Source organism: Heterodontus francisci, chromosome 18 (assembly GCF_036365525.1).
Source record: "Heterodontus francisci isolate sHetFra1 chromosome 18, sHetFra1.hap1, whole genome shotgun sequence".
Taxonomy (NCBI): Eukaryota; Metazoa; Chordata; class Chondrichthyes; order Heterodontiformes; family Heterodontidae; genus Heterodontus; species Heterodontus francisci.
Window position 1 is genome coordinate 5,225,103 of NC_090388.1, and position 11,023 is coordinate 5,236,125.

An 11,023-nucleotide genomic window follows, 5' to 3' on the forward strand; every position below is an offset into this window, starting at 1 on the left:
TTCCACCCTCACTTCCCTCAGTATCCTTGGATGCATCTTATCCAGCCCTGGTGCTTAATCAAATTTAGGTACATTCAGACTATCTAATACTTCTTTATCAATTTTAAACCCCTCTAGTGTCTGACTTTCCTCCTCTTTCACCATTGTCTGGGTTGCATCTTCTTCCTTGGTAAAGACAGATGCAAAGTATTCATTTACTACCTCAGCTATGCCCTCTGCCTCCATGTGTAAATCCCCTTTCTGGTTCATAATCGGCCCCACTCCTCCTTTTACCACCCTTTTACTGTTCATATGCCTCTAGAAAACTATGGGATTTCCTTTAATGTTAGCTGCCGGTCTCTTTTTCATGCTCTCTCTTTGTTTCTCTTATTTGCTTTTTCACTTCCTCTCTGGAGCGTCTATATTCAGCCTGGTTCTCAGTATTATTTTCTTCACCTGGCATCTGTTGTAAGCATACTTTTTCTTCTTTATCTTAATCTCTACCTCTTTTGTCATCCAGGGAGCTCAGGATTTGTTTGCCTTACTTTTCCCCTTCGAGAGGTCATGGCTGATCTGTTTGTGTTTCGAATTCCACACTCCCATCTACCCCTGATAACCTTAGATTCTTGTTAGGCAAGGGAATCAATCTACCTCCACCTTAAAAATATTCAATGACCCCCCCACCCCACCACCCACTGAGGCAGAGAGTTCCAAAGTCGCGCAAGCCTCTGAGAGAAAAATTCTCCTCATCTCTGTCCTAAAATGGTGACCACTAATTTTAAGACAGTGCCCCCTAGTTCTGGACTCACCCACAAGAGGAAACATCCTTACCACATCCACCTTGTCTAGATTGTTCAGGATCTTATAAACTTCAATCAAGTCTCCCTTCACTTTTTTAAACTCCAGTGAAAACAAGCCCTGTCTGTCCAACTTTTCCTCATAAGCCAACCTGCTCCTTCCAGGTATCAATCTAGTAAACCTCCTTTGAACTGCCTCCAATGCATTTACATCCTTCCTTAAATAAGGAGACCAAAACTGCACACAATGTTCGAGATGTGGTCTCACCAATGCGTTATACAACTGAAGTATAACACCCTTTTATTTTCAATACCTCTCGTAATAAAGGATAGCATTCCATTAGCCGCCTTTGTTCCTTGCTGTACCTGCATACTAACCTTTTTAACTCATGCACTAGAACACCTAGATCCCTCTGCACCTTGGAATTCTGTGGTCATTCTCTGTTCTCTGTTTAAGTAAAATACTCTGCTTTTTTATTTTTCCTGCCAAAGTGAACAACTTCACATTTTCCCACTATATACTCCATCTGCCAGTTTTTTACCCACTCACTCAACCTCCTTATGTCCTCTTCACAACATACTTTCCTACCTATCTTTGTATCATCTGCAATTTAGCTACCATGCCATCGCTCCCCTTGTCTAAGTCATTGATATAAATTGTAAAAAGTTGAGGCCCCGGCACAGACCCCTGCGAGACTCCACTTGGTCACATCCTGCCAATCAGAAAAGGACCCATTTATGCATACTCTGTTTTCTGCCAGTCAGCCAATCTTCTATCCTTGCTAATTATGTTACCCCCACCCCCCACAACATGAGCTCCTACTTTGCGCATTAACTTTTTATGTGGCACCTTGTCAAATGCCTTTGTACGTCAACGGGCTCCCTTTTATCCACAGCGCATGTTACTACTTCAAAGAACTTCAATAAATTGGTCAAACGTGAATTCCCTTTCACAAAACCATGCTGACTATTCCCCGTTACCTTGAGCTTTTTTAAGTTGCCATCTATAGCCTCCTTCATGATTGAATCAAACACCTTCCCCACAACAGACATCAAACTAACTGGCCTATAGTTACCTGTTTTCTGCCTCCCCCCCTTCTTGAATAGAGGTTTATTTTTTGTTATTTTCCAATCTGATGGAACCTTACCAGAATCTAGCGAATTTAGAAAAAATATCACCAACGCATCTACTACCTCATTAGCCACCTCTTTTAAGACCCTAGGGTAAAGCCCATCAGGACCCGGGGACTTGTCAGCCCGCAGCTCCATCAGTTTGCTCAGTACCGCTTCCCTGGTGATTGTAATTTCCCCAAGTTCCTCTCTTCCTTCCACCTCCTGATTTACAGCTATTACTGGAATGTATTTTGTATCCTCTATAGTGAAGACAGAAGCAAAACATTTGTTCATTTCTTCCTCCATTTCCTTATTATCTACTATTAACTCCCCATTCTCACTCTCTAGAGGACCAACACTCACTTTATTTACTCTTGTCCTTTTTAAATACTTGTAGAAACTCTTGCTATCAGTTTTTACATTTCTAGTTAGCTTCCTCTCATACTCCAATTTCTTTCTCCTGATAAACCTTTCAGTCATTCTCTGCTGTTCTTTATATTCTGACCAATCATCTGACCTGCCACTCATCTTTGCACAATTATATGCTTTTTCCTTAAGTTTGATGCTTTCCTTAGATTCTTTAGTTAACCATGGATGGTGGATCCTCCCCATAGAATTTTTCTTTATAGTAGGAATATACTTATCCTGAGTATTCTGAAATATCCCCTTAAATGTCTGCCACTGCTTCTCTATTGATCTATCTCCTAGCCTCGTAACACAGTTCACTTCAGCTAGTTCAGCTTTTATGCCCACATAGTTGCCCTTATTTAAGTTTAAAATACTAGTCTGAGACCCACTTTTCTTTCTTGAATGAAAATGAATGAATGTTGAATGATTTTTTTTAATCCACCGGCTGAAGACCTGAATTTATATTTTAACAATTTTTAAAAGGAACAGTTAGAAGGTGACTTTGCTTTCAGTTTAAGATGGCCACCTAAGGCCTGTGAGGTGGAGATGAAGATCCTGCCCCATCCCAGCAAGAACCAAGACCCTCAAAATTTAAGGGAACTGCTTGTTCCCATTAGCGAGGCATCAAGACTATTACTTGAACAATGGGACCCTGGTTGTGAGAAAGAAATCCCCAGACATGGGCTGTTTTAGTTGCAGTAAGAAATACACTGCTAACTACCACGCTTGAATCACCAGGTGACTGTCATGTGACAAGACCCCCCGTTCTGTGTTTTAAGCTGGCTTTTTCTGCAGCCGGCTGACAAGCATCTGGACAAGTGCAGACCCAAGTGGGGGTCCCTGCTCTCTCTCCATTCTAGCTTGCAAGTTTCAAACCCTGCCTGCTAACTCAGAGGCTAGGAATCCTGTGGCGAGTAACTCACCACCTGACTCCCCAAAGCCTGTCCACCATCTACAAGGCACAAGTCAGGAGTGTGATGGAATACTCTCCACTTGCCTGGATGGGTGCAGCTCCAACAACACTCCACAAGCTCGACACCATCCAGGACAAAGCAGCCCGCTTGATTGGAGCCCCATCCACAAACATTCACTCCCTCCACCACTGACGCACAGTGGCAGCAGTGTGTACCATCTACAAGATGCACTGCAGCATTGCACCAAGGCTCCCTAGACAGCAACGTCCAAACCAGTGACCTCTACCAACTAGAAGGACAAGGGCAGCAGATGCATGGGAACACCACCACCTGCAAGTTCCCCTCCAAGTCACACACCATCCTGACTTGGAACTATATCGCCCTTCGTTCACTGTCACTGGGTCAAAATCCTGGAACTCCCTTCCTAACAGCACCGTGGGTGTACCTACCCCACATGGAATGCAGCGGTTCAAGAAGGCAGCTCATCACCACCTTCTCAAGGGCAATTATGATGGGCAATAAATGCTGGCCTAGCCAGCGATGCCCACATCCCCAAAAACGAATAAAAATAACTGACCACTTCTGCATACTCCAGCTACAACCAGGAACCCCTTGGAGGAAATCATCTTCATCGCTGTCTCCAGGAGACCCACCGAATAAGCCATCCATCTCTACAAACCATAAACCTCAGGAGCACCGAATTCAGCTAGAAGCCAGCCGCATCACCAAACTCCACAAACTCTATACTCCTTTTTTCTATGGACTCTAATCTCCCCTTCCCCACTCTCTAACTTATTTGTGTGTCTGTGAAAGTTGGAGCATAGTTTATTATTTTACTTAGTACCGTTTAAGTACAATAAAGTTAGCCTCTTTGTTAAACTCAAGAAAACCTTTCTGATTGGTTCTTGTTATGATCATAAGCAAGTAAATAATCAAACACCTACTGAATTGGCCAGTGCTTCCACTTTGAGAAAAGAATTAAGCCTGCTGTGGTCAAACAATGGGAGGGAAAAGGGAGAAGCCCTTTGACCCCTCCTCACCTGACCGTAATAGAATTAAGGAAAATGGGAATTGGATGGGAAGGTGAAGTTGTGGTAAAAGATCAGCCATGATCTTGTTGAATTACAGAGCAGGCTCGAAGGGCCGAATAGCCTACTCCAGCTCCACTTTCTTACATTCTTATGCTCTGTCTTGCAGTTACCCCCAAGAGAAGAGACCGTCGCACTTGGATGGAGCTCGACGCTTCCGGTAACTTGGAATTTATTTGCTGATGGGATCCCTGTTCTTTTAATTAGACAAATAGAGAGTATCTCCTGCACCGTGATATCACAGTGGTTTCATTTTATCAGCCACTAACCTAATTTTGTGCACTATTTGGGGGGAGTGGGGAGCAAGTGGCCACAGCTACAATGCTGGAGTTACACAAAGATTTGGCATTTTCTACAGCGCAAGGCTGGCCAGCTTTGACAGCTGAACTCAGCGACAGAGGTAAGACTAACACCAACTGCATTAGACAGGTTAAAATTTATCAGAGATTGCATTGGGTTAATTACTGGGGGATCGGGGCAGGAAGCCATTTGTTCCTGGAATTGTGGAATCTTACAGCACAGGAGGACCCCATTCAGCTCATCGAGTCTGTGCTAGCTCTTTGAAAGAGCTATCCAGTTTGTCCCACTCCCCTGCTCTTTCCCCATAGCTCTGCAATTTTGAGATGTAATTCTCTTTTAAAAAGTTACTATTAAATCTGCTTCCAGTACCTTTTCAGGCAGTGGATTACAGATCATTATAACTGTTGTTGGTTAATTAATGAGGGGGTTATTGCATTAATTAGAGTCATAGAGTAATTTCTGACACAGAAGGAGACCCTTTTCTTTCACAAAAACACCATTTTGGGGTCCAGTACATGAGTAATTTGGGACATGACTTGTGGGGACGGTCGTGTGTTTTCCACACCTCAAGTCTGAGTCTGTTGTAGACTCATTGATGGAGATTGTTTGCTGTGATTGGTCAATGTCTCCATTATCATTGTGTCATGTGACTACCAGAATGGTAGAAGGTGAACGAGATGGTGTTTTTTTTATTTCACAATTCCCATGTTCCTAATGAATTTGTTGGGGAGATTTGTCCTGTTCGTTAATAGAACAGTGTAGTCCTCCTTTTGTTTTCCTTTAGTCTGAAATTCAGTTTCTTAATACCAATGATGGTTCCCAGAAAAAAGCCATTCGTCCCATCGAGTCTGTGCCAGCTCTTTCAAAGAGCAATCCAGTTAGTCCCACTGCCCTACTCTTTCCCCATATCCGTGCAAATTTTTTTTTCCTTCAAGCATTTATCCAATTCTCTTTTTGAAGGCTACTATTGAATGTGTATCCCTGTATCCGTCACCCTATCAGGCTGTGCCTTCCGAATCCTAACCATTCGTTGTATAAAAACATTTTTCCTCATGTCACCTCTGGTTCCTTTGCCAGTCATCTTAAATATGTGTCCTCTGGTTACCGATCCTTCAGCCATTGGAAACAACCTTTTTTTTATTCGTTCATGGACTGTGAGAGTTGCTGGCTAGGACAGCATTTATTGCCCATACCTAACTGCCCTTAAGAAGGTGGTAGTGAGCTCCCTTCTTGAACCGCTGCAGTCCATGTGGGGTAGGTACACCCACAGTGCTGTTAGGGAGGGAGTTCCAGGATTTTGATCCAGCGACAGTGAAGGAACGGCGATATAGTTCCAAGTCAGAATGGTGTGTGACTTGGAGGGGAACTTGCAGGCGGTGGTGTTCCCATGTGTCTGCTGCCCTTGTCCCTCTAGGTGGTAGAGGTCGCGGGTTTGGAAGGTCCTGTCGAAGGAGCCTTGGTGCGTTGCTGCAGTGCATCTTGTAGCTGGTACACACTGCTGCCACTGTACATCGGTGGTGGTGGGAATGAAGGTTGAAGGTGGTGGATGAGGTGCCAATCAAGCGGGCTGCTTTGTCCTGAATGGTGTCGAGCTTCTTGAGTGTTGTTGGAGCTGCACCCATCCAGGCAAGTGGAGAGTATTCCATCACACTCCTGACTTGTGCCTTGTAGATGGTGGACAGGCTTTATTTACATTATCTAAATTCTTCTACTATTCGTTACCTAGATGGTCAAAAGCCAATGAAAATCTTTTTGCGACAACTGGCTATCCAGGCAAGATCAACAGCCAGTTACTCGTTCATCACTTGGGTCATCCCCAGGTAAGGTGCAAAATATGCATCGGCCATGTTTCTCAGCAATTAGAGTCATAATGGTACAGAAGGAGGCCAGTCAGCCCATTGAGTCCATGCCGTTCTCTGCAGAGCGATCCAATCAGTCCCATTCCCTGACACTATCCCTGTAGCCCTATAAATTCGTTAATCGGTTAGAAAGAACTTGTAGTTCCTTCACGCCTCTCATGACCTCAGGATGTCCCAAAGCACTTTACAGCAAATTAAATACTTTTTGAAGTGTAGTCAGTGTTATAATGTAGGAAAGGCGGCAGCCAATTTGTACACAGCAAGATCCCACAAACAGCAATGTGATAATATCCAGATCAACTGTTATTAGGTGGTAATTGAGTAATAAATATTGGCCAGGACATTGGGATGAACTCCCCTCCTCCTTTTCAAAATAATGTCATGGCATCTTTTACATCCATCTGAGAGGGCAGACGGGGCCTCAGTTTAATGTCTTAACCAAAACACGGCACCTGCAACAGTGCAGTGCTCCCTTAGTTCTGCGCTGGGAATGTCAGCCTGGATTGTGGACTCACGTCTCTGGAGTGGGACTAGAACCCACAGCTTTCTGACTCAGAGGTGAGAGAGAGTGCTACCCACTGAGCCACAGCTGACACTAAGTTTGGCTGTTAACCAGTATGAACTGCACAGTGCCTACTGCAAACAGTCTCATCTCGCGGCCTTTCCTAAACCTTTGAATAATGTTATTGCCTTGCAATGATAGTGAGGAGGTTGGGGAGGGTGTGCAGGGTTGGGTAGAAGAAATGTTTTCAGGCAATGGGTATGGAATACACCACCACAAGTGACTGCTAAAACCATGTCAAATCATGGCATATAACAGGGAGCTAAACAAACACACAGAGAGAACTGTAAAGTGTTACAGGGTTCGTAGCCGTGGTTTTCTCTATCGGTGTCATAGGCATGAGGGGCTAAAATTGCCACCTCCAGTGGTTACATTTTGCTGATTTCCTGCATTTTCAGTACTTTCTTTGAAAAGACTGTACAGAAACTCCAAGCAACACTGCATTGATTGTTCTCTCCTAATAACACGCTTGTTAGGTTTCTCATAGCTGTTGTAAATACTATCAAATCCCTCTTTTCCTCCTCTGACATATGCACATCCTATGCATCTACATAAACACAAGCATGTTTTATGCAAACACATATCCTTCAGCACATTAAAAAACATTTCATAGGCAATGAGTTACTTTTTTGATGAAGTGTATTCACTGTTGTAGACAAATGCAACAGCCAATTTGCACACAGCAAGCTCCTGCAAATAGCAAATGGGATGATTGTTGTTATAGTTAACAGACACAGTAGTTATATTATTGGACAGAACATTAAACAGGAAATTATTGGAGCGTGTAAAAAAGGGAATGTATTAATCGTGGGGGGACTTTAATCTGCATATAGACTGGGACAATCAAATTGGCAACAGTGGTCTAGAAGATGCGTTTGTAGAATGATTTTGTTACAGTTTCTTGGAGCAATATGTTGTAGAACCGACTAAGGATAAAACTATCTTGGATCTCGTATTGTGTAACAAAACAGGGTTAATAAGTAATGTTATAGTAAAAGATCCACTGGGAAATAGTGATCATAATACCATTGAATTTCATATTAAGTTTGAAAGTGATACATTTCAATCACAAACAAGAATCTTAAACTTAAACAAAGCCAATTACAAACGTATGTGGGGAGAACTGGCTACGGTTAATTGGGTAAATAGACTGGAAGATATGACAGTAAATGAACAGTGGGAAACATTTAAAGAAACAATTCAAAGAGTTCAACAAAAGTACATTCCGTTCAAAAACAAAAACTTGTCAAGAAAGACCCACCCTTGGCTCACTCAGGAAGTTAAGGAGAGTAGTAGACTAAAAGAAGAGGCTTACAATGTTGTAAAAAAAATAGTAGCAAGTCTGAGGATTGGGAGTGTTTTAGAAACCAGCAAAGGGCCACCATAAAAGGGAAAAAGTGGAATGAGAGTAAATGAGCCAGCAATATAGAAACAAACCGTAAGAGCTTTTATAAGTATATAAAAAGGAAGAGAGTAGCTAAAGTAGATATTGGTCCCTTAGTGGCAGAGACAGGAGAAATCATCATGGGGAATGAGGAAAATGACAGGGGCATTGAACAAATATTTTGAGTCTGTCTTCACAGTAGAAGACACAAGTTCCATACCAGAAATAGGCAGCAACCTAGGGGCTAAAAAGAGTGAGGAAATTAAGGATATTGATATCAGCCAAAGGAAAAGTATTGGAGAAACTTGAGGGACTAAAATCTGACAAGTCCCCAGGACCAGATGGCCTACATCCTAGGGTTCTAAAGGAGATAACTGCAGAGATAGTGGATGCGCTGGCTATGATTTTCCAGAATTCCTTATATTCAGGAATGGTCCCGTCAGATTGAAGTTGGCAAATGTTACACCGCTTTTCAAGAAAGAAGGTAGAGAGAAAACAGGAAACTACAGGCTAGTTAGTCTTTGGGAACATACTGGAAACTGTTATTAAAGAAGTCTTAACATTGCACTTGGAAAAGCATCGTATGATTAGAACAAGTCAGCATGATTTTACTAAAGGGAGATCCTGTTTGACAAATTTGTTAGAGTTTTTTGAGGATGTAACTAGTAGGATAAAGGGGAACCAGTAGATGTAGTATACCTGGATTTTCAAAAAGCATTCGATAAGGTACCACATAAAAGATTAATAGGCAAGATAAAGGCTCATGGTGTTGGAGGTAATATATTAGCATGGATTGAGGATTGGTTAACAGACAGGAAGCAGAGAGTGGGCATAAAGGGGGCATTTTCAAGTTGGCAGGCAGTGACTAGCGGGGTGCCGCAAGGATCAGTGCTGGGGCCTCAGCTATTTACACTCTATATTAATGACTTGGATGAAGAGACAGAGAGTAATGTATCTAAGTTTGTTGAGGAAACAAAGCTCACTGGAAAGGTAAGCTGTGGGAGGATGTAGAGAGGCTGCAAAGAGATATAGGCAGGTTAAGTGAGTGGGCAACAAGATGGTAAATGGATTATAATGTAGGGAAGTGTGAAGTTGTTCACTTTGATCATAAAAATAGAAAAGCAGAATATTTTTTAAAAGGTGTGTAGCTGATAAGTGTTGATGTTCAGAGAGACTTGGTGGTACTCGTACAAGTCTAACACGCAGGTGTAGCAGGATGATAGGAAAGCAAATGGGTTGTTGGCCTTTATTGCAGGGGAATTGGAGTACAGGAATAAAGAAGTCTTACTAAAATTGTACGGGACTTTGGTGAGACCGCACCTGGAATACTGTGTGCAGTTTTGATCTCCACATTTAAGAAAGGATAGACTTGCACTGGAGGCAGTGCAGCGAAGATTTACTGAATTGGTCCCTGGGAGGAGGAGGTTGTCCTATGATGAGAGGCTGAGTAAATTGGGTCGATATTCTCTGGAGTTTAGAAGAATGAGAGGTGATCGAATTGAGACATACAAGATTCTGAAATGGTTTGATAGGGTAGAAGCTGAGAGATTGTTCCCACTGGTCAGGAACTCTAGAACACGGGGACACAGTCTCAGGATAAGGGGTCAATCATTCAGGACTGAGATGAGGAGAAATTACTTCACTCAAAGGGTTGTGAATCTTTGGAATTCTCTACCCCAGAGGGTTGTGGATGCTCCATCATTGAATACATTTAAGGCTGGGATCAATAGATTTTTCGTGTCTCAGGGAATCAAGGGATATGGGGAGTGGGCAGGAAAGTGGAATTGAAGCCCAAGATCAGCCATGATCTTATTGAATGGCAGAGCAGGCTCGATGGGCCATATGGTCTACTTCTGCTCCTATTTCTTGAGTTCATGTAGATGGAGAGATAAATGTTGGCCAGGACACTAGGCGACTGCCTCTGCTCTTCCTGCCCTGAATTTGAACAGTAATAGTGGGGTAGACTGACTAGCGTTTGTACAAAAAATCTAATTATTTTCTTTCTGCAGGCCATTATGCTCGGCTCTGCACCCGTGGCATCAGGACTGAGCTGGCATCGGACACTCCCGTTATGTGTGATTGGTGGAGATCGGAAGGTTTTGTTTTGGATGACTGAGATGTAGAAGAAAATCCTTTGGCTCTTCAGTCAGATTGTAAAATATTTTAAAGTTGTGTTCCGGATTAACTTCTACCAAATGTGTTGATGTGAATACTGACTACTTCCACAGCACTGAAATATCGGGAAGTGAGCTGAAGCTGAAAATTAAAGATTTTTCCATTCTACTTGTTAATTTTGAGTTGCATTTGCTTATAACACCAACCTGTATTTATATAGCACCTTAAACATAGTAAAATGTCCCAAGGTACTTCACAGGAGCACTTCTCAAACAAAATTTGACACTGAGCCCCAGAAGGAGATATTGGGACAGGTGGCAGGAGGTATTCTTACAGTTTTTACAGCATGGAAACAGGCCGTTCAGCCCAGCTGGTCAATGCCGGTGCTTATGTCCCAGATGAGCCTCATCCCGCACAACTTCATCTCCCCATATCAGCATATCCCTCTATTCCTTTCTCCCTCGTGTTTATCTAGCTTCTGCTATAATTCATCTATGCCTTTCA

The 11,023-nt window shown here is 42.8% G+C and overlaps 1 protein-coding gene across 1 annotated transcript in view; it reads left to right on the top strand.

Moving 5' to 3' along the window:
* The window catches only part of nup37 (nucleoporin 37), a 45,126-nt gene extending 34,439 nt beyond the window's left edge, over nt 1–10,687 (top strand). Inside the window, exons 7-9 of the mRNA XM_068051130.1 lie at nt 4,409–4,459; nt 6,326–6,419; nt 10,414–10,687. Coding sequence (XP_067907231.1) covers nt 4,409–4,459; nt 6,326–6,419; nt 10,414–10,527 — 259 coding nt within the window. The 3' untranslated portion in view covers nt 10,528–10,687. The remainder of the gene's footprint in view (nt 1–4,408; nt 4,460–6,325; nt 6,420–10,413) is intronic.
* The last annotated feature ends 336 nt before the right edge of the window (nt 10,688–11,023 follow it).